At 42.0% G+C, this 25000-nt stretch overlaps 1 protein-coding gene across 3 annotated transcripts in view; it reads left to right on the forward strand.

The window, feature by feature from the left end:
- The window catches only part of plvapa (plasmalemma vesicle associated protein a), a 68121-nt gene extending 50082 nt beyond the window's left edge, over positions 1–18039 (forward strand). For 2 of the 3 annotated variants that reach the window (XM_061919823.1, XM_061919822.1), the window contains 3 exons: positions 4952–6053; positions 8525–8585; positions 17450–18039. In XM_061919823.1, coding sequence (XP_061775807.1) covers positions 4952–6053; positions 8525–8585; positions 17450–17483 — 1197 coding nt within the window. In that variant the 3' untranslated portion in view covers positions 17484–18039. Of the gene's footprint in view, positions 1–4951; positions 6054–8524; positions 8590–17449 lie in introns of those variants that run through there. The other variant, XM_061919824.1, reaches the window with a different exon arrangement.
- The last annotated feature ends 6961 nt before the right edge of the window (positions 18040–25000 follow it).

A 25000-nucleotide genomic window follows, 5' to 3' on the forward strand; every position in this document is an offset into this window, starting at 1 on the left:
AAACTCACACCCAGTGGGCAGGGAGAATTCACATTCAGTGGGACGCCAGCGACAATGCTGACTATGAGAAACCTTGGAGAGGACCTCAGATGTGGGCAACCCCCCCCCTCTAGGGGACCGAAAGCAATGGATGTCGAGCGGGTCCAACATGATACTGTGAAAGTTCAATCCATAGTGGCTCCAAGACAGCAGCGAGAGTCCCGTCCACAGGAAACCATCTGAAGCGGATCAGCAGCGTAGAGATGTCCCCAACCGATACAGGCGAGCGGTCCATCCTGGGTCCCGACGAGCGGTCCATCCTGGGTCTCGACTCTGGACAGTCAGTACTTCATCCATGGTCATCGGACCGGACCCCCTCCACAAGGGAGGGGGGGACATAGGAGAAAGAAAAGAAGCGGCAGATCAACTGGTCTAAAAAGGAGGTCTATTTAAAGGCTAGAGTATACAAATGAGTTTTAAGATGAGACTTAAATGCTTCTACTGAGGTAGCATCTCGAACTGTTACCGGGAGGGCATTCCAGAGTACTGGAGCCCGAACGGAAAACGCTCTATAGCCCGCAGACTTTTTTTGAGCTCTAGGAATCACTAATAAGCCGGAGTCTTTTGAACGCAGATTTCTTGCCGGGACATACGGTACAATACAATCGGCAAGATAGGCTGGAGCTAGACCGTGTAGTATTTTATACGTAAGTAATAAAACCTTAAAGTCACATCTTAAGTGCACAGGAAGCCAGTGCAGGTGAGCCAGTACAGGCGTAATATGATCAAACTTTCTTGTTCTTGTCAAAAGTCTAGCAGCCGCATTTTGTACCAACTGTAATCTTTTAATGCTAGACATGGGGAGACCCGAAAATAATACGTTACAGTAATCGAGACGAGACGTAACAAACGCATGGATAATGATCTCGGCGTCTTTAGTGGACAAAATGGAGCGAATTTTAGCGATATTACGGAGATGAAAGAAGGCCGTTTTAGTAACGCTTTTAATGTGTGACTCAAAGGAGAGAGTTGGGTCGAAGATAATACCCAGATTTTTTACAGAGTCACCTTGTTTTATTATTTGGTTGTCAAATGTTAAAGTTGTATTATTAAATAGAGGTCGGTGTCTAGCAGGACCGATAATCAGCATTTCCGTTTTTTTGGCATTAAGTTGCAAAAAGTTAGCGGACATCCATTGTTTAATTTCATTAAGACACGCTTCCAACTGACTACAGTCCGGCGTGTTGGTCAGCTTTAGGGGCATGTAAAGTTGGGTGTCATCAGCATAACAGTGAAAGCTAATACCGTATTTGCGTATGACGTCACCTAGCGGCAGCATGTAGATGCTGAAGAGTACAGGGCCAAGGACCGAACCCTGGGGAACTCCACACGTTACCTTAACATAGTCCGAGGTCACACTGTTATAGGAGACGCACTGCATCCTATCAGTAAGATAAGAGTTAAACCATGACAGGGCTGAGTCTGACATACCAATTCGTATTTTGATACGCTCTAATAAAATATTATGATCGACGGTATCGAAAGCAGCGCTAAGATCGAGGAGCAGCAACATAGATGACGCATCAGAGTCCATCGTTAGCAATAGATCATTAGTCAGTTTTGCGAGGGCTGTCTCAGTCGAGTGATTTGCCCTGAAACCGGATTGAAAGGTTTCACATAGATTGTTAAACGCTAAGTGCTCATTTAGCTGCTCCGCAACAATTTTTTCGAGGATTTTCGAAATAAAGGGAAGGTGAGACACCGGTCGGTAGTTTACCATGAGGTCAGGATCGAGGTTAGGTCTTTTAAGGAGAGGATGAATAACCGCTTTTTTGAATGCAACGGGAACAGTGCCCGAGGAAAGTGATAAGTTTATAATATTTAGCACTGATGGACCTAATAATACAAAAAGCTCCTTGATAAGTTTCCCAGGAAGTGGGTCAAGTAAACATGTTGTTTGTTTTATTCCATTTACACGTTGTAACAATCCTTCTAATGTTATTTCATCAAAACGAGAGAAACTATTTTGGATATTTGCAGTATCCGCCGTATATACAATCGTATCTGTGTTACTATAACCCCGTTGTAGCTGGGACGCATTGTCTTTAATCTCCTTTCTAATAAGTTCAATTTTCTTATTAAAGAACTTCATAAAGTCATCTGCCGAATGGGTGGAGCTACTGGAAGGAGTCCCTTGTTGGGTTAGCGATGCTACAGTACTAAACAAAAATTTTGGATCGTTTTTATTAATGCGGATGAGATTTGAGTAATAATTAGTTTTAGCTAAGGTAAGCATGCGTTTATAAGTTATTAAACTATCACTCCATGCTTGATGGTGCACCTCAAGTTTAGTCGTGCGCCATTTGCGTTCCAGCTTTCTACATAATAATTTCTGAGCTCTAGTTTCTAAAGTAAACCATGGCGTACGCCTTTTTGGAGCCTTTTTTAACTTCAGCGGTGCTATACTATCAATGGTTTCGCGCAGGGCGTTGTTAAAGTTGTTAGTGAGGTTATCAATAGAGCCCACATACTTTGGGAACGGTGCCATTACCGAGGGCAGTAGGTCCGCAAGAGTCGTCGTTGTGGCAGCATTAATGTTGCGGCTGCTATAGCAGTTATTATTCTTATTAGCTTGCCGAACATGAGTCTGAACTTCGAATTTTATAAGGTAATGATCGGACATTACTTTAGTATACGGGAGTATCATAACTTTGGAGACGGTGATACCTCTGACAAGCACTAGGTCTATCGTATTGCCGCTGCGATGCGTCGGTTCATTTATTATTTGTGTAAGACCACAGCTATCAATTATAGTCTGGAGCGCCACGCACGGTGGGTCCAATGGGGTATTCATATGGATATTAAAGTCCCCCATTATAATTATATTATCGGCGTGCGTCACTAGATCAGCAACAAACTCTGAGAATTCACTAATAAAGTCCGAATAGGGCCCTGGGGGGCGGTAGATAACGGCCAGGCACAGAGGCAGAGGTGTGGCAGACTTCATAGAAAGCACCTCAAACGATTTATATTTATTATTTAAGTTAGGACTAAAGTTAAAGTTTTCGTTGTATATTAGTGCGACACCCCCTCCCCTTTTGAGGTGACGGGCAATATGCGCATTCGTATAGTTAGGAGGGGATGCCTCATTTATCGCAAAAAAGTCGTCTGGTTTAAGCCAGGTTTCGCTAAGACCGATGACGTTAAGGTTGTTGTCTCTAATGACCTCATTGACTAATAACGTTTTGGGAGACAAAGATCTGATGTTTAGAAAGCCCATATTATAGGTAGTGGGCTGTTTTAAGGAGTTGTTGATTAAATTATCCGTCGTAGCAATATTAATAATGTTACGTTTATTATGCGCAGTGTACTTAAAATAATTACGACCATATCTAGGAATTGATATGACGGGAATTTTCAGATTATCTACTTGGCGCTGCGATAAACTGAACGCATCATAATTTGCCACCTCAGTAGAGCGCATGTCTAACTCTGACGTAGTCATAGACACAGTAGAAAAAACATTTTGTGAGTTGTGTATTATTCTACGAAAATTGCTATGTGTACAGGGATCATCCAGCCTGGCGCTGGCTAGTTCTAACTTAACTGACTCCATACCCAGGCTAGCAGGCTCTGTAATTGCCTGTGACCGGGCTTGCTCTAGTGCAGTTAGTCAAATGTGGCTCAATGCGAAGTCTATGTTCCGAGACAAGAGGATAGCGCCTTCCTGGTTAGGGTGAAGGCCGTCTCTCCTCAGCAAGCCAGGTTTGCCCCAGAAAGAGGGCCAATTATCAATAAACGTAAATCCCTGTTGTCTGCAGAAGCTATCCAGCCACTTGTTAAGAGAGACTAATCTGCTATATCTCTCATCATTGCCTCTCCCAGGCAGGGGGCCAGAGACAATTACTCGATGCCTGGACATCTTTCTGGCGAGATTACAAGCCCTGGCTATGTTTCTCTTTGTAATCTCTGATTGTCTCATCCTAACGTCATTGGAGCCAACGTGTATTACTATATTCGCATAACTAGTGGTGCGGTTAGCCTGCCGTACGTGTTTACTAGACCTGTTGCGAGTTAGCTCCCTAAGATTAGCTTCAATGTCAGGTGCTCTGCCCCCGGGAATACACTTAATTGTGGCTGGTTTGCTAAGCTTTATGTTTCGGGTGATGGAGTCCCCTATGACTAAAGTGTGGTGCCCGGTAGACTGGGGTGTAGGACTAGCTAAAGGGCTAAATCTATTATGCGTCTCAACCGGTACACCGTAGCTTGTAGGCCGATTAGGGCTGCTACAAGCTGGGCTAGTTAGCTCGCTACAGCTAACGCTAGCAGATGTGTCCGCAACATCTAAAGTTACGAAATTACACTGCTCTAACTGGCGGACACGGCTCTCTAGCAAAGCCAACCTATCCATGAGTAAAGTGCACGAAGCGCAGGAAGCCATACTCACAGAAACTTTCCGTCGCCGAGTGGGGTGCCAGCTGTCTTCGGGAAGTGATGGTCACGGTGGCGGGGGAGAAGCTTCCTTCAGACCGGCGCTGCCTTTCTCCGCTAGCCTCGTTAGCTTAGCAGCTAGCTAGCTGAGGGCGGAGTGGTGAGACAAGAGATCGGGTGATTTGCAAGTTAAATGGAACTATTAAATATGTTCGATAAGTTGTAAATAAAGCTGCAAAACAGTTAAAATCACACAGATAGAACGATACTTAGCTTTTTTGCAACAAGAGCAGTCGGCGAGCAGTCATTCACGTTGACACATTTACATGCAAATATATACATTTAGAGAAAAAAATGTGACACAATGATGAACTTTATAACCACTTTCATTCCCAGCAGTGCAATTACAGTTCTAGAGAATCACAAGATCCCAAATGTCATATACTGTATGACGTCAAAGTTTATTGTATTCAAACATTGCACATTTTCTCTCACGCTTTTGTTTTTGTCACCTCCTAACTTTCCTTTCATTTCATTTCAGACTGGACTAGGTTCTGGGATCGGTTCACGTTTTCCCTCACCAGGATTAGGATTAAACAAACCAGGCTTGGGCTCAACAGGTTTAGGATTCAACACTTTAGAATCTACTAGACAGGGCTCCTCCAGCCTAGGCTCAACAGGGTCAGGATTAAACAAACTAGGATTAAATGGACAGGGCTCCTCCAGCCTAGGCTCAACAGGGTCAGGATTAAACAAACTAGGATTAAATGGACAGGGCTCCTCCAGTCTTGGCTCAACAGGCTCAGGATTAAACAAATTAGGATTAATTGGACAGGGCTCCTCCAGTCTTGGCTCAACAGGGTCAGGATTAAACAAATTAGGATTAAATGGACAGGGCTCCTCCAGTCTTGGCTCAACAGGGTCAGGATTAAACAAATTAGGATTAAATGGACAGGGCTCCTCCAATCCTGGCTCAACTGGGTCAGGATTAAATAGACAAGTTTCAACTGGGTTAGGTTCTTCAAGTTTCGGATCAACTGGGTCAGGATTGGGTAAACAGGGATCAACTGGGTTGGGCTCTTCCGGTGTTGGTTTAACCCTGCCGGGATTAAAAAGCCAAGGTTCAACTGGGTTGGGTAAACAGGGATCCACTGGGTTGGGCTCTTCCGGTCTTGGTTTAACCCTGCCAGGATTAAAAAGCCAAGGTTCAACTGGGTTAGGTTCTACAAGTTTCGGATCAACTGGGTCAGGATTGGGTAAACAAGGATCAACTGGGTTGGGCTCTTCCGGTCTTGGTTTAACCCTGCCAGGATTAAATAGCCAAGGTTCAACTGGGTTAGGTTCTTCAAGTCGCGGATCAACTGGGTCAGGATTGACCGGGTTAGGTACCTCAAGTCTTGGCTCAGCTGGGTCAAATCCAAGTTTCGGTTCAAGCGGAGCCAGCGCAAATAAACCAACCTCAAATCTGAACACTTTACTGGGCCTTGGATCAACAAGTAAAAGTGGGTCGTCTAACTCTGGATTTCCCTGGTTTGGGTCAAGTAACACAGGCCAAAATAAGCCTGGAAGTGGAATCGGAAGAGGAACATCAAGTGGATTTTCGCTCGGAACCGGAAGGACCAGTAGTCTTGGAGGCGGATCAGGTGAGAAGGAAAGCTGTATTTTTAAAAAAAGATTTGATTTTGTTTCTGTTTTGAGAGATCTTTGATGAGGTTTTTAATCCGACCTGAAAACTTAAGAGTTGAAACAGTGAAAAACATGCCAGTGTGAAGAATTGTGAATTTCATTGCACAGACTGGTTGAAAACCTTTTGTGAAAAGTACAAAACCCAAAAGCAGTGACCTTGGTGCGTTGTGTAAATGGTAAATAAAAAGAGAATACCATGATTTGCAAATCCTTTTCCACTTATATTCAATTGAAAAGACTGCAAAGACAAGATATTTAACATTCGAACTGGAAAACGTTGTTATTTTTTGCAAATATTAGCTCATTTGGAATTTGATGCCTGCAACATGTTTCAAAAAAGCTGGCACAAGTGGCAAAAAAGACTGAGAATGTTGAGGAATGCTCATCAAACACTTATTTGGAACATCCCGCAGGTGAACATGATTGGGTATAAGTGCAGCTTCCGTGAAATGCTCAGTCATTCACAAACAAGGACGGGGCGAGGGTCACCACTTTGTCAAGAAATGCGTGAGCAAATTGACCAACAGTTTGAGAACAACATTTCTCAACCAGCTATTGCAAGGAATTTAGCGATTTCACCATCTACGGTCCTTAAATATTTAAAAGGTTCACAGAATCTGGAGAAATCACTTCACGTAAGCGATGATATTACGGACCATCGTTGCTTCAGGCGGTACTGCATCAAAAAGCGACAGAAGTGTGTAAAGGATATCACCACATGGGCTCAGGAAACACTGTCAGTAACTACAGTTGGTCGCTACATCTGTAAGTGCAAGTTAAAACTCTACAAGCCAAAGCCATTTATCAACAACACCCAGAAACGCCGCCGGCCTCACTGGGCCCGAGCTCATCAAAGTTGGACTGATGCAAAGTGGAAAAGTGTTCTGTGGTCTGACGAGTCCACATTTCAAATTGAGTTTGGGAACTGTGGAAGTTGTGTCCTCCAGACCAAAGCAGAAAAGAACCATCCGGATTGTTCTAGGCGCAAAGTTGAAAAGCCAACATCTGTGATGGTATGGGGGTGCATTAGTGCCCAAGGCATGGGTAAGTTACACATCTGTGAAGGCACTATTAATGCTGAAAGGTACATACAGGTTTTGGAACAACATATGTAGTATGTGGAGGAATTCAAGAACCTCGGAGTCCTGTTCACGAGTGAGGGAAGAGTAGATGGTGAGATCGACATGTGGATCGGTGCGGCGTCTTCAGTAATGCGGACGCTGTATCGATCCGTTGTGGTGAAGAAGGAGCTGAGCCGGAAGGCAAAGCTCTCAATTTACCGGTCGATCCACGTTCCCATCCTCACCTATGGTCATGAGCTTTGGGTTATGACTGAAAGGACAAGATCACGGGTACAAGAAGCCGAAATGAGTTTCCTCAGCCAGGTGGCGAGTCTCTCCCTTAGAGATAGGGTGAGAAGCTCTGCCATCCGGGAGGAACTCAAAGTAAAGCCGCTGCTCCTCCACATCGAGAGGAGCCAGATGAGGTGGTTCGGGCATCTGGTCAGGATGCCACCCGAACGCCTTCCTAGGGAGGTGTTTAGGGCATGTCCAACCGGTAGGAGGCCACGGGGAAGACCCAGGACACGTTGGGAAGACTTTGTCTCCCAATTGGCCTGGGAATGCCTTGGGATCCCCCGGGAGGAGCTAGACCAAGTAGCTGGGGAGAGGGAAGTCTGGGCTTCCCTGCTTAGATAGATGGATGGATGGATGTTGCTATCCAAGCAACGTTATAATGGACGCCCCTGCTTATTTCAGTCAGACAATGCCAAGCCACATGTCACAACAGCGTGGCTGCGTAGTAAAAGATTGCGGGTAATAGACTGGCCTGCCTGTAGTCCAGACATGTCTCCCATTGACAATGTGTGGTGGATTATGAAGCCTAAAATACCACAACTGTTGAAGAATGGGAGATAAATTCCACCTAAAAAGCTTAAAAAATGTGTCTCCTCAGTTCCCAAACGTTTAGTGAGTGTTGTTAAAAGGAAAGGCCATGTAACACAGTGGTAAAAATGCCCCTTTTTTGCATGAAACCATGAAATATCTTGTCTTTGCACTCTATCCATCCATCCATCCATTTTCTACCGCTTATTCCCTTTCGGAGTCGCGGGGGGCGCTGGCGCCTATCTCAGCTACAATCGGGCGGAAGGCAGGGTACACCCTGGACAAGTCGCCAACTCATCGCAGGGCCAACACAGATAGACAGACAACATTCACACTCACATTCACACACTAGGGCCAATTTAGTGGTCAATTGAATATAAGTTGAAAAGGATTTGTAAATCATTGTATTCTGTTTTTATTAACCATTTACACAACGTGCCCAACTTCAGCGGTTTTGGGTTTCGTATCTACAACTGTACTAATTATGTGAATCATGACAACATTACTGACCCGTTTTTTTTTTTCTTTGTTTTTTTTCAAAACAGTCAGCATCGCCCAGCACCTCCAAGACTTGCAACGCATCATCAACCCCTCCTACTCCTCCGAGTGAGTACAAAGTAGTAGACTGTCGTAGAACTCTGGAGTGGTTGTCCCTGCTTAAAGATTTAAAAAATAATGTGTTACATCATGGGCGTCAAACTCTGGCCCGTGGGCCAAATCTGGCCCGCCGTGTAATTTAATTTGGCCCTTGAGGCAATATCAACGTTTAAGGCACTGCCTTTAGCGTTCTCTATAACCTCTCATCACGTCCGCTTTTCCTCCATACTAACAGGGTGTCACATAATATTTGTGGCTTTTACACACACACACATGCACAAGTGAATGCAACGCATACTTGGTCAACAGCCATACAGGTCACACCGAGGGTGGCCGTATAAACAACATTAGCACTTTTACAAATACGCGCCACACTGTGAACCAGGGCTGTCAAACTCAAATACAGAGTGGGCCAAAATTTAAAACGGAACAAAGCTGCGGGCCAAGGTTGAACAAAATAACCTTTTAATAGGGACCCAAACAAGTTTTGCATTGAATATTGAAGAAGCAAGGCTTATAGAACTTTAGTGACATGCAAAATCCAGTTTCAAATAATAATAATAATAATAATTAAAAAATATCAATGGCATATCAAAAAAGAATTTCAATAAAAATGTTATGCCTTTTTTTGTATTTGCAATCTTCTGAGGTAAATATCACATTTTTTCCACAGGCTAATAATACATTTGAAAATAAAATAATATTGAATGAACCAAACATTCAAGCCTTGAAGTAGCAAGAAAAAAGGCATGAATAAAACGTAAATTATTAGTCAGTTTGCTGGAAGTTTACCGGAAGAGTTAGTGCTGCAAGGGGTTCTGGGTATTTCTTCTGTTGTGTTACGGTGCGGATGTTCACCCAAAATGTGTTTGTCATTCTTGTTTGGTGTGGGTTCACAGTGTGGCGCATATTTGTAACAGTGCTCAAGTTGTTTACACGGCCACCCTCAGTGTGACCTGTATGGCTGTTGACCAAGTATGCCTTGCATTCACTTGTGCGTGTGTGTGTGTGTGTAAAAGCCACAAATATTATGTGACACCCTGTTAGTATGGAGGAAAAGCGGACGTGACGACAGGTTGTAGAGAACGCTAAAGGCAGTGCCTTAAATGCACGCCCCCAATATAGTTGTCCAGGTGGAAATCGGTAGAAATTTGGGAGAATGGTTGCCCCAGGAGATTTTCGGGAGGGGCACTGAACTTCGGGAGTCTACCGGGAAACTTAGGAGGGTTGGCGGTTCACCGCTAATACTATCAGTATTAGCGGTGTAACACCGCTAATACTCATAGTATTAGCGGTGTTACAGTGGCACCGACGCTGTATAACCTCGGCGGGCCAGCTCTAATGCTAAAATGATATTGCCTCAAGGGCCAAATTAAATTACACGGCGGGCCAGATTTGGCCCACGGGCCAGAGTATGACGCCGATGCTGTGAACCCACACCAAACAAGAATGACAAACACATTTCGGGTGAACATCCGCACCGTAGCACAACAGAACAAATACCCACAACCCCTTGCAGCACTAACTCTTCCGGGAAACTTCCAGCAAACTGACTAATAATTTACGTTTTATTCATGCATTTTCTCTTGCTACTTCAAGGCTTGAATGTTTGGTTCATTCATTATTGTTATTTTATTTTCAAATGTATTATTAGCCTTTGGAAAAAATTTGATATTTACCTCAGAAGATTGCAAATCGAAAAAAAGGCATTACATTTTTATTGAAATTCTTTTTTGATATGCCGTTGATATTTTTTTAAATTATTATTATTATTATTTAAAACTGGATTTTGCATGTCACTAAAGTTATATCAATCAATCAATCAATGTTTACTTATATAGCCCTAAATCACTAGTGTCTCAAAGGGCTGCACAAACCACCACGACATCCTCGGTAGGCCCACATAAGGGCAAGGAAAACTCACACCCAGTGGGACATCGGTGACAGTAATGATCCAGTGGGACGTCTGTGACAATAATGATTATGAGAACCTTAGAGAGGAGGAAAGCAATGGATGTCGAGCGGGTCTAACATGATACTGTGAAAGTTCAATCCACAATGGATCCAACACAGTCGCGAGAGTCCAGTCCAAAGCGCGTCCAACTCAGCAGCGAGAGTCCCGTTCACAGCGGAGCCAGCAGGAAACCATCCCAAGCGGAGGCGGATCAGCAGCGCAGAGATGTCGAGGCGGATCAGCAGCGCAGAGATGTCCCCAGCCGATACACAGGCAAGCAGTACATGGCCACCGGATCGGACCGGACCCCCTCCACAGGGGAGAGTGGGACATAGAAGAAAAAGAAAAGAAACAGCAGATCAACTGGTCTAAAAAGGGAGTCTATTTAAAGGCTACAGTATACAAATGAGTTTTAAGGTGAGACTTAAATGCTTCTACTGAGGTGGCATCTCGAACTGTTACCGGGAGGGCATTCCAGAGTACTGGAGCCCGAACGGAAAACGCTCTATAGCCCGCAGACTTTTTTTGGGCTTTGGGAATCACTAACAAGCCGGAGTCCTTTGAACGCAGATTTCTTGCCGGGACATATGGTACAATACAATCGGCAAGATAGGATGGAGCTAGACCGTGTAGTACTTTATACGTAAGTAGTAAAACCTTAAAGTCACATCTTAAGTGCACAGGAAGCCAGTGCAGGTGAGCCAGTACAGGCGTAATGTGATCAAACTTTCTTGTTCTTGTCAAATGTCTAGCAGCCGCATTTTGTACCAACTGTAATCTTTTAATGCTAGACATGGGGAGACCCGAAAATAATACGTTACAGTAGTCGAGGCGAGACGTAACAAACGCATGGATAATGATCTCAGCGTCTTTAGTGGACAGATTGGAGCGAATTTTAGCGATGTTACGGAGATGAAAGAAGGCCGTTTTAGTAACGCTTTTAATGTGTGCCTCAAAGGAGAGAGTTGGGTCGAAGATAATACCCAGATTCTTTACCGTGTCGCCTTGTTTAATTGTTTGGTTGTCAAATGTTAGAGTTGTATTATTAAATAGAGTTCGGTGTCTAGCAGGACCGATAATCAGCATTTCCGTTTTTTTGGCGTTGAGTTGCAAAAAGTTAGCGGACATCCATTGTTTGATTTCATTAAGACACGCCTCCAGCTGACTACAATCCGGCGTGTTGGTCAGCTTTAGGGGCATGTAGAGTTGGGTGTCATCAGCATAACAGTGAAAGCTAACACCGTATTTGCGTATGATGTCACCTAGCGGCAGCATGTAGAAGCTGAAGAGTGCAGGGCCAAGGACCGAACCCTGGGGAACTCCACACGTTACCTTAACGTAGTCCGAGGTCACATTGTTATGGGAGACACACTGCATCCTATCAGTAAGATAAGAGTTAAACCAAGACAGGGCTAAGTCTGACATACCAATTCGTGTTTTGATACGTTCTAATAAAATATTATGATCGACGGTATCGAAAGCAGCGCTAAGATCGAGGAGCAGCAACATAGATGACGCATCAGAATCCATCGTTAGCAATAGATCATTAGTCATTTTTGCGAGGGCTGTCTCCGTCGAGTGATTTGCCCTGAAACCGGATTGAAAGGTTTCACATAGATTGTTAGACGCTAAGTGTTCATTTAACTGCTCCGCAACAATTTTTTCGAGGATTTTTGAAATAAAGGGAAGGTGAGACACCGGTCGGTAGTTTACCATGAGGTCAGGATCGAGGTTAGGTCTTTTAAGAAGAGGATGAATAACCGCTTTTTTGAATGCTAGGGGAACAGTGCCCGAGGAAAGTGATAAGTTTATAATATTTAGCACTGATGGACCTAATAATACAAAGACTTGTTCAATATTTAATGCAAAACTTGTTTGCGTCCCTATTAAAAGGTTAATTTGTTCAACCTTGGCCCGCGGCTTTGTTCCGTTTTAAATTTTGGCCCACTCTGTATTTGAGTGTGACACCCCTGTGTTACATCAATAATGCTCGCTTAAACAACTCTTGCTGCAAAAAAGGGGTTCTGTTTCTAATTAGAACTTCAATGCACATGTTTGGAGCATTTTTAAATCGATGAGAGACAAAACGTAGGAAACTGCAAACTACAACCACAACGATAATGCTAGTACATATACCTTAAATCAGGGGTCACCAACCTTTTTGAAATCAAGAGCTACTTCTTGGATACTGATTAATGCGAAGGGCTACCAGTTTGATACACACTTACCGTATTTTCCGCACTATAAGGCGCACCGGATTATAAGGCGCATCTTCAATGAATGGCCTATTTTAAAACTTTGTTCATATATAAGGTGCACCGTATTATAAAGCGCATAGAATAGATGCTACAGCAGAGGCTGGGGTTGCGAGACATGTTGTGGCTCAATATTGGTCCATATTTAAGGTGCACCGGATTATAAGCTTTGGAGAAAATTTTAGTTTTTAGGTGCGCCTTATAGTGCGGAAAATACAGTAAATAAATTGCCAGAAATAGCCAATTTGCTCAATTTAGCTTTGACTCTGTTATTATTAATTAAACTAGCTAATTCGAATCATTTTGAAAAAATAATAATTTATGGAACATCCTTAGTATTTTTTCCTGATTAAGATTAATTTTAGAATTTTTATGACATGTTTTAAATAGGTTAAACTCCAATCTGCACTTTGTTAGAATATATAACAAATTGGACCAAGCTATATTTCTAACAAAGACAAATCATTATTTCTTTTAGATTTTCCAGAACCAAAATTTTAAAAGAAATTCAAAAGACTTTGAAATAAGATTTATATTTGATTCTACAGATTTTCTAGATTTGCCAGAATACTTTTTTTGGAACTTTAATCATAATAAGTTTGAAGAAATATTTCACAAATATTCTTTGTCGAAAAAAACAGAACCTATAATGAAGAATTAAATTAAAATGTATTTATTATTCTTTACAATAAAAATAATAAATTTACTTGAACATTGATTTAAATTGTCGGGAAAGAAGAGGAAGGAATTTAAAAGTTAACAAGGTAAATGTGTTTAAAAATCCTAAAAATCATTTTCAAGTTTTGTTTTTTTTTCTCTAAAATTGTCTTTCTGAAAGTTATAAGAAGCGAAGTGAAAAAAAAAAAGAATTTATTTAAACAAGTGAAGACCAAGTCTTTAAAATATTTTCTTGGATTTTCAAATTCTATTTGAGTTTTGTCTCTCTTAGAATTAAAAATGTTGAGCAAAGCGAGACCAGCTTGCTAGTAAATAAATACAATTTTAAAAATAAAGGCAGCTCACTGGTAAGTGCTGCTATTTGAGCTATTTTTAGAACAGGCCAGCGGGCGACTCATCTGGTCCTTACGGGCGACCTGGTGCGTTGGTGACCCCTGCTGTAAATGCATATAGTAGTGGCTGTAGGCAACATCATGATGTTTTTTACATTTTTTTTATGACGATCAGAAATAGCTGCATTTGGTTTTTGTTTGCGTCCATAAGCAATATGTACGTTTGCATGCACTTTCAAGCGTTGGTGTGCAACAACACAATTTTCCGTAGTGTTGTTTATAATTCATGAATTAATTTAGGAATTAATTTATGACTCATATTTATAATTATTGTTGGCAGCCATTAGCTCCTTGCCACTGTGCAACACTGTTTTTCTTGCTCCTGTGTTGTGTAATATTCTTGTTAAAAATGACCAAGAGATCAACGTTTTCCTTTCAACTTTGTCATTCACCCGCTGTTGTGATTAAAGTGAAACAAATTAAGTTGTTTTGTAGAATACCTTTTTTTAAAAGATCAGAAATGTCCATTTCTGCCTTCTTCCAACTCGTGCCCTCTTTAGGTAAATAAACTTGTTGGTTGTAATTATATATATATATATATATACTGTATATATATATATAGATATTCTGTCATGCCCTCTTTAGGTAAATAAACTTGTTGGCTGTAATTATATATATATATATATATATATATATTCTGCTACGGAAATGCATGTATGGAAATGTGTTCTTCATATAATTTGTGTAAAGTAGAATATATTGTGATACATTATTTCAATTGTCATAAGGGGTGTTGAATTATTGTGTATCGTGAATTATAGTGTGTGTGTGTGTGTGTGTAAATATATATGAATGTGTATATATGCATACATGTATAAATATATATGTGTGTATGTATTTATATGTAGTTGTGTGTGTGTGTGTGTGTGTGTGGGTGTGTGTGTGTGTGTGTGTGTAAATATATATGAATGTGTATATATGCATACATGTATAAATATATATGTGTGTATGTATTTATATGTAGTTGTATATATGTATATATATATATATATATATGTAAGTGTGTATATGTATATATGTGTGTGTCTGTATGTATGTGTGCGTGTATATGCATATATACGTGTATATATATATATATATATATATATATGTGTGTATATGCATATATGTGTGTACATGTATATATATATATTGTGAACGACTCTCGCTTTCGTGCGGGTTCCATGGACCACCAAGGAAGGACATGGCTTTGAGCAGTTTTGAGTTTCTTTATATTCCAATAAGAAAAGTCTTAAATCATATACAGGTGCACGATCCACCCACCTGTATATGATTGTGGAGTCGCTCCCGGCACGCCCCGCCTCGCGGCTCACTCTATCCCCGCCTCTTCGCCGCCATCTTGGGCCGGGCTCCGGCGTGCCCTGTCTCTCTGTTGGACTGTTGGTTCCGCCTCTCCACACATATATATATATATATATATATATATATATATCAGGAGGGCTTCACGGTGGAAGAGGGGTTAGTGCGTCTGCCTCACAATACGAAGTTCCTGCAGTCCTGGGTTCAAATCCAAGCTCGGGATCTTTCTGTGTGGAGTTTGCATGTTCTCCCCGTGAATGCGTGGGTTTCCTCCGGGTACTCCGGCTTCCTCCCACTTCCAAAGACATGCACCTGGGGATAGGTTGATTGGCAACACTAAATTAGCCCTAGTGTGTGAATGTGAGTGTGAATGTTGTCTGTCTATCTGTGTTGGCCCTGCGATGAGGTGGCGACTTGTCCAGGGTGTACCCTGCCTTCCGCCCGATTGTAGCTGAGATAGGCGCCAGCGCCCCCCGCGACCCCAAAAGGGAATAAGCGGTAGAAAATGGATGGATGGATATATATTAGGGGTGTCCAAAGTGCGGCCCGGGGGCCATTTGCGGCCTGCAGCTAAATGCCTGCCGGCCCGCCACATATTCTGGAAATGTTATTGAAAAAATGGTAAAAAACATTTTTTAAAAAGTGGAATGAGGGGAAATTTAACGAGAAAAAGTTGCAATGTTGACCCAAAGCTGCCTTGCAGGCTGTTTTTTTATTTCCGTCTTCATTTTTCTGTTTTTGCCATTGCTAAAAAAAAAAAAGAAGACAAAAAAATCAATGCTATAATGAATTATTTTCAGAGCTCCAATTACTTCAAAAATGTCACTTTAAAATGTTTTATTTTGGAAAAATATTGCATATGTTGTGTGGTTGCCCATATAAAAACATCAAAGTTTTCTTTAAAACAAACAAAATAGTTCAAATCGACAGATATATCTGAAGTTGATCTTGTCTTGTAACAAGTGTTGAAAGTAAAAAAAAACAACAATAAAAATGTATCACTTTATGAGTGCGGCACCTTTTGGATCCCAATTATATTTAATGGGATTTTATTCATCACACTGTGACTTCTCAAAATGAATAATGAATTAAAACTGCATATTTCAGTTTTACTGTAAAAAACAAGTTGTCTTTGACAAAAAATGCATTTTTATTTTTTTATTTTTTTTTACTTCATATCAACCTGAAGTTTTATTAGTAGTAATGACTGAGACCCTTTATGGTCCCCGGGAGCCTAAAGTTAAAAACAACAACAAAATCTATATATTTTGTTATGGTTTGAAAATGAAAAATATCAAAACAGCCCCCACTTGTTTTAATTTTTCCATGTGCGGCCCTCAGTGGAAAAAGTTTGGACACCCCTAATATATATATATGTATGTATGTGTGTATGTGAATTTGGGGGCAGCGGGGGGTGTATATTGTAGCGTCCCGGAAGAGTTAGTGCTGCAAGGGGTTTCTGGGTCTCATGCTGTCGTGCGGGTTCCTAGGACCACCAAGCACAAACATTTGCGAGCAGGTGTAGACTTCTTTATTTTTCAATAAGGGGAATTTTTCGCGGGTTGCTTTTCAGCTTCCGTCGCTCTCACTGCTCGCTCCTCCGTGTAGCTGTTCAGCCGTCCACGACGATCTCTTCCTCGTTGCATGCGCTGCTGCTTGTGGTGTCACTCGTCTCTATCCTCCTTCTGCCCCGTCGTCCTCTGCTGCTTCCCTTTTACCTCTTGCGAAGAGATTAGACTTTCGTGCCCAGCTGCGCGATCCACACACCCGATCTTGTTTATGGCGTCGATCCCGGCGCGCCACGTCGGCCACGCCTCCTCGCCGCCATCTTGGAGCGGGCTCTGAGTGCCGGCCCCGCCTCTCCACATTGTTCTATTGTGTTTGTCATTCTTGTTTGGTGTGGGTTCACAGTGTGGCGCATATTTGTAACAGTGTTGAAGTTGTTTCTACGGCCACTCTCAGTGTGACCTGTATGGCTGTTGACCAAGTCTGCATTGCATTCACTTGTGGCCAATAATATCGGTAGTCCGTTATTATCGGACATCTGTAATTGAGTCAGACTGCCGAGAAGTATGACGAACATTTCCAAGCATTTACCATCACGTCACCCAAAATTCTGGCATCTTTCCAACCATGAAAACACGACGTTACAATCCAAGTATTTTCAAGTTTTTTAATCACCCGTACGAACCCTGCTTGTCACTACTTCTCAGTAGCATCTCTTCTAAAGTGCTGTGTGTGTATTACATGTACTTTGATCACGACAATAACCAATTCCTCCCTGTGTCGTTTCAGAGAGAAGCAAGATCTTTCCAGAATGTTGGGTTAGTGGTCTGTCGTGAGGAGGAAAAACCAGGGCGCAGCTCCTCATCCTGTCTTATTAGAAATATACTTCATATCGTACTCCCTTCGAGGCGAGTATGCACATTCCAAACGACTATACCGACTCCAGCACTTCTTAGTATAACATGTATGTATCCTAAATACTCAGTATTTTTCACTTTTGTAAATACAAAGAAGGCTCTGTCCCTTTTTTTTATTAAACAAATCTACATGAGATATAACTATGTTCCGTCCCGGAAACAAGTGTTTGTCCCTCTGTGTGCGTCACCTATTGTGTGGCTAATGATCTACAAACGATCTGCTGGCGCCGGGTTTTAATTCATCCCCCGTGTTTATGTTTACCTGCCAGCCTGTCAGAGGCACCGCCGCTAAACCTGCGTGAAAACAATACCCCGCACTTGACCGGGAGAAGAACATGGGACATCCAGTGTTTAGACAAACTCCAAATATATCTTTCCCAGCAAATACCCACGGGAGCAGATCTCTTTGTATCTGATGAGTGTCATGACCTTTCACAATAAAACATTTCCCTTAAGAACGTATACCTTGTTGGTCTCAACGAGGTCTGCAGTACATAGGACACATTGTACTAGGGTTTTATGGTATACCAGTTTTAAATAGTACCGCAAAACTACTGAGTCCTATTCAGTACTATATCGCCTCTTAAAAAGTTCTGGTACCCCATCCCCCTGCGCCGCACGTAGTGTCATTTGTTTTGTTTTTTACCAGCAGAAGAGCATGTTTGGCAGCGCACATACACAGAGTACTTACAAGCAGACACGGTGTTTGGACAGAAAACGGAGAACGGACGTATTTTGGCTTAAAAACTGAAGATAAAGGTGAAGTTATAACACTGAAATGACTAATCCTCGCCTACATGGGGACAAATAAAGTATGTTTCTTACAAGTAGTGTTATCACTGGAGGACGAGGAATAGCTAAGCATGCTTCACTACACACCCTAACTCTTTGGCGTCACAATGTAAACAAACGCCATGGGTGGATCTACACCTGACATCCCCACAGGGGAAGATCTCTTTGTATCTGGTGAGTGTCATGACCTTTCACAATAAAACATTTTACTTAAGAATATATACCTTGTTGGTCTCAACGAAGTTTGCAGTACATAGTGACACATTGTACTATATACCAGTATTAGTATACTACCACGATACTAATGTATCATATTAAGTACTATACCGCCTCTAAAAAAGTACCAGTTCCCAAAACCCCTGCGCCATCTTTTTTTTTTTTAACCAGCAGAGGAGCATGTTCGGCAGCGCACACACACCGAGTACATACAAGCAGACACACTTTGGAGACAGAAAAGGGAGAACGGACGCATTTTGGCTTAAAATCTGAAGATAAAGGTGAAGTTACAACACTGAAACGACCAATTCTCGCCTACATGGCGACAAATAAGGTACATTTCTTACAAGTAGCGTTATCACTGGAGGACGAGGAATAGCTAAACATGCTTCACCACACACAGTAGCTCACCGGCGTCACAATGTAAACAAAGGCCATGGGTGGATCTACACCTGACATCCCCACAGGGGCAGATCTCTTTGTATCTGATGAGTGTCATGACCTTTCACAATAAAACATTAAGTACATAGTGACACATTCTACTATATACCGGTATTAGTATACTAACGCGATACTAATGAATCATATTCAGTACTATACCGCCTCTAAAAAAGCACCGGTACCCCATTCCCCTGAGCCGCACGTTGTGTCATTTGTTTTGTTTTTTTACCAGCGGAAGAGCATGTTCGGCAGCACACACACACAGAGTACTTAGAAGCAGACACGGTGTGTAGACAGAAAAGGCTTAAAAAGTAAAGGTGAATTTATAACACTGAAATGACTAATATTCGCCTCCATGGCGACAAATAAAGTAAGTTTCTTACAAGGACGAGGAATAGCTAAACATGTGTGACAGTCTCTTGCCGGCGTCGTGCGGGTTCCACCGACCACCAAGGAAGGACATCTCTTTTGCAGGTTTGACTCTTATTTTGCAATAAAGAAAGTCTTTTGCGCCGTCGCCGCTCCAACTGCTCGCTCCTCCGTGTCCTTCAGTCGGCCACGTCGTCGTCTCTCGTGCGCTGCCGGTACCGCGTGTTCTCCACCTCCTTCTGCCTCGTTCTCTCCTCCTTCTCCCCTTTTATACATTGTTAAGAGATACATTAATTGAGTCCCGGTGTGCGATCCACGCACCTGAACTTGACTGCGTCGGCTCTGCCTCTCCACAACATTCTTCACTACACGCCGCAGTTCACCGGCGTCACAATGTAAACAAGCGCCATTGGTGGATCTCCACTGTAATGATACCAAGTACAGGAGAGTGTCTAGTCGATACTACTATGATTACATCGATATTTTTTTAGCACCACAAAATCTTTTTTCGTTTTTAAAAAATTCACATTATGTTTATAAACTCAGTAAATACGTCCCAGGACACATGAGGACTTTGATCAATGCATGATACTGTAACTACTTGGTATCGGATCGATACCTAATTGTGTGGTATCATCCAAAACTAATGTGAAGTATCAAACAGAAGAATAAGTGATTATTACATTTGAAGAGAAGTGTAGATGGAACATGTTAAAAGAGAAAATAAGCAGATATTAAAAGTAAAAATAATCAATTTTCTACAGCTTGTCCTTATAATGGGGCGGTTTAGCTCGGTTGGTAGAGTGGCCGTGCCAGCAACTTGAGGGTTGCAGGTTCGATTCCCGCTTCTACCAACCTAGTCACTGCCGTTGTGTCCTTGGGCAAGACACATTACCCACCTGCTCCCAGTGCCACCCACGCTGGTTTGAATGTAACTTAGCTATTGGGTTTCACTATGTAAAGTGCTTCGAGTCACTAGAGAAAAAGCGCTATATAAATATAATTCACTTCACTTATAATAATGTTGACAAAATAATAGACTGATAAACGCCACAATATGTTACTGCAAGATGCAGAGAAGGAGGCAGGCATTTTGTAAGTAAACATACTAAGACAAAACCAAACAAAGAGTACAAACAAAAAGCACGCACGTGGGCGGATAACAAACTAAGAGATCTAGTACGGGAGCTAGAAAACAAAAAGGAACTTAGCATTGAAGATAGCAAGAATCGAGCAGGAAACAGAAGTCGTACATGTAATACAATAAAAAATTGGAAGCAGGGAACATAAGGCAGTTAGCTAAAAAACCGCAACCGAAATATAGCTTACTGCTACGCTGCAAAGACACGACACGAAAGGAGCGACAATACAATAATCCAGCACTTACCGGAAGAACAAAGCAGGTTATTGACCACAGGTGTGGCAAGGTGCCAATCAGCCGCAGCTGAGGGAAAACAGTATGCAGCTGACAAAATAAGAGCGCTGACAGGAACTAAAAACAGGAAATACTAAACACAGAGGAAACAAAGACAAATGCAGAGGGGAAAAAAAACTAAAACACAAACAAATATATGTCAGCGGACTAATTAGAAGTCTTTGTTTACTTACTACTAAAAGACAAGTTGTCTTGTATGTTCGCTATTTTATTTAAGGACAAACTTGCAATAATAAACATATGTTTAATATACTATAGGAATTTTTTGTTAAAATAAAGCCAATAATGCCATTTTTTGTGGTCCCCTTTATTTAGAAAAGGATGGAAAAACTTATAATAAAATGAAGAAGTTGGTTGATTAGACTGAAACGGAGTGTGGACTGTAAAGAAAGCATAACAGGAACATAAAACACATCCTGTTGGTTCACTTGTGAGAGGATGTCTGCAACATAAATGCAAGCCGGGCTGCCAATTAACACGTGCATGCCGCTATAGTCTGAAGGGATTTCCTTTCTTTAGACGGGAACATTATCACAATTTCAAAAGGGTTAAAAACAATAAAAATCAGTTCCCAGTGGCTTGTTGTATTTTTTGAAGTTTTTTTCAAAATTTTACCGGTCTGGAAATATCCCTAAATAAAGCTTTAAAGTGCCTTATTTTCGCTCTCTGCAAAGACACTGGCCATTTCCCTGTGACGTCATACAGTGCTGCCAATGTAAACAAACAATGGGAATACCACAGCAAGATATAGCGACATTAGCTCGGATTCAAACTCGGATTTCAGCGACTTAAGCGATTCAACAGATTACGCATGTATTGAAACGGATGGTTGGAGTATGAAAGTATTGAATAAGAAACTGAAGCTATTGACGCTATTCATAGCCATAGCATGGCCGAATAGCTGCGTTAGCATCGCCGGTAAAATGTGCGGACCAAACGATCAGGACTTTCGCATCTTTTGACACGGGAGCAACTTAAATCCGTCGATTGGTAAGTGTTTGTTTCGCATTAAATGTGGGTGGATGGAAACGTAATATAGTTGCAAATGCGTCTGCAGGTTATCCATACATCTCTGTGCCATGTCTGCTTTAACACCGCCGGTAAATAGCATGTTAGCATCGATTAGCGTAGCATGTTAGCATCGATTAGCTGGCAGTCAACATCAACAAAACTCACCTTTGTGATTTCGTTGACTATCGTTGCAAATGCATCTGCAGGTTATCCATACATCTCTGTGCCATGTCTGCTTTAGCACCGCCGGTAAATAGCATGTTAGCATTGATTAGCATAGCATGTTAGCATCAATTAGCTGGCAGTCAACATCAACAAAACTCACCTTTGTGATTTCGTTGACTATCGTTGCAAATGCATTTGCAGGTTATCCATACATCTCTGTGTCATGTCTGCTTTAGCACCGCCGGTAAATAGCATGTTAGCATCGATTAGCGTAGCATGTTAGCATCGATTAGCTGGCAGTCAACATCAACAAAACTCACCTTTGTGATTTCGTTGACTATCGTTGCAAATGCATCTGCAGGTTATCCATACATCTCTGTGCCATGTCTGCCTTAGCATCGCCGGTAAAATGTGTTTAGACACTCCGGCACATTCAATGGGGGTCTGGCGGAAGATTTCTTGCCACTTTCGCATCTTCGGGCCAGTGGTGCAACTTGAATCCCTCCCTGTTAGTGTTGTTACACCCTCCGACAACACACCCACGAGGCATGATGTCTCCAAGGTTCCAAAAAATAGTAAAAAAAAACGGAAAATAACAGAGCTGAGACCCGGCGTGTGTAATGTGTTGAAAATGAAAATGGCGGGTGTGTTACCTCGGCGACGTCACATTCTGACGTCATCGCCTCCAGCGCGATAAACAGAAAGGCGTTTAATTCGCCAAAATTCACCCATTTAGAGTTCGGAAATCGGTTAAAAAAATAAATGGTCTTTTTTCTGCACCATCAAGGTATTTATTGACGCTTGCATAGGTCTGGTGATAATGCTCCCCTTTAACGTCATGTGTTTTGATGTTGGATGCGACCGTAAGAAGAGTTGTCTTATCAAACTGACCACAGATCGGTTGGTCTGTGCAAAAAAACCACACAAAAAAAACACATTTCCCACTCCTCGTGGCCAAAAAAAAAAAATTTTCCGGCGTTGTCAGCTCGTTTCTGTGTTTTATTTCTCTTCCTCAATAACACATTGGACTATTGTTCTGGTGAGGAATTCCACCTCAGCCTGACAATGGACATGTGCGTTATTGATGGATTGTTGCAGGCAACTTGGATGGTTCTTTTTTTTTTCCCTGCAAAAGCAGTGAAGTTGGCACGTTGTGTAATTTGTAAATAAATACCATGATTTGCAAATCCTTTTCAACTTACCGTATTTCCTTGAATTGCCGGCGGGTATATAGTATGCGCCTGCCTAGAATTACTGCCGGGTCAAACTCGTTTCGCAAAATAATTAGCGCATGCTTGGCTCAGGATTAACGCCGGGTCAAACTCGTTTTCGCAAAATATTATTTTTATTAGTGCATGTGTAGAATTTCCGCCGGGTCAAACTCGTTTCGCCAAATAATTAGCATATGCCTAGAATTTCCGCAGGGTCAAACTCGTCACGTCCTGAGTGACACTTCACCTGTCATCATTTTCAAAATGGAAGAGACTGATTTCAATCATTTGAAATCGCATAAAGGGAAGAAGATTAAGAGCTATTCAGTAGGATTTAAAGTCCAAGCTATTGAATATGCTAAAAAGAACAGTAAGCAGCTATGTTTTATTAATATACCATAGCCGCGTGTGTCGAATATGAGTCATTAAGTGACTCCCGCCTCCTGGTGGTAGAGGGCGCTAGTGATCCTTCTTGCGACTACTCGGCTGCAGAAGAAGTGACAACAAGCAGCAAGAGTGAGCAGCGATCGTTTATTTTTTTCTCTCGCTTTAACGCTTTTAACATGGAGGATTACATATCTAAAATAAAACAGTTTTCTAAACTGGACTTTCAATCGAAGCAGGAGGTAATAAAGACGGATCCCCATCGAGACAGAGAGAATTTTAAAACTGAAGAAAGATAAGGAAGACTTCTATAAACAAGTTATCGATGCTTTTGATCAGAGGGAGCTGCGCATGGACTTCATTTATAAGTAAAGGTAAGACCATAATAACGTTTTTTGTATTAAATGTGCTTTTCATGATGGTATCATTACATCACACTCAAATTTATAAGCGCAGGCCTAAATTTACCGCATGCCTTTGGTAAGTGCCGGAGTGAGAAGAGGTTTTAAATTAATTAGCGTTTCGGCATTAATTCAAGGAAATACGGTATATTCAATTGAATAGACTGCAAAGACAAGATAATCCATCCATCTTCTTCCGCTTATCCGAGGTCGGGTCGCGGGTGAAGCAGCCTAAGCAGAGAAGCCCAGACTTCCCTCTCCCCAGCCACTTCGTCCAGCTCTTCCCCGGGGGATCCCGAGGCGTTCCCAAACCAGCCAGGAGACATAGTCTTCCCAACGTGGTGTCCTGGGTCTTCCCCGTGGCCTCCTACTGGTTGATAATAACCATTAACCTACAATTTAATGGCAGCAACACATTGCAAAAAGGGGCATTTTCTTGGCCTTTCCTTTTAACAACACTCAGTAAACGTTTAGGAACTGAGGAGACCAATTTTTGAAGCCTTTCAGGTGGAATTCTTTCCCATTCTTGCTTGATGTACAGCTTAAGTTGTTCAATAGTTGTGGTATTTTAGGCTTCATAATGCGGCCACACATTGTCAACATGAGACCGGTCTGGAATACAGGAAGGCCAGTCCAGTACCCGCACTCTTTTGCTATGAAGCCACTCTGTTGTAACACATGCAGAATGTGGCTTGGCATTATCTTGCTGAAATAAGCAGGGGCGTCCATGATAACTTTTGCTTGGATGGCAACGTCTTGAGTTTCCAATCATTTCTACAACTCAAATTTTTTTGTGATTGAGTGATTGGAGCACATTTGTTGGTCCAAAAAAAACATTCATGAATTTCGTGTCTTTTATGAATTTATTATGTGACTACTGACATACAGAAATGTTAATATTTGCTTCCTCGGCAAGTTTCACTGCAATAGCCATCCACAAGGTTCTGGTTGAGTTTTTGATCACTCTTTGACAAAATTGGTGCAGTTCAGCTAAATTT

Source organism: Nerophis ophidion, linkage group LG14, assembly GCF_033978795.1.
Source record: "Nerophis ophidion isolate RoL-2023_Sa linkage group LG14, RoL_Noph_v1.0, whole genome shotgun sequence".
In the NCBI taxonomy this organism is placed as follows: Eukaryota; Metazoa; Chordata; class Actinopteri; order Syngnathiformes; family Syngnathidae; genus Nerophis; species Nerophis ophidion.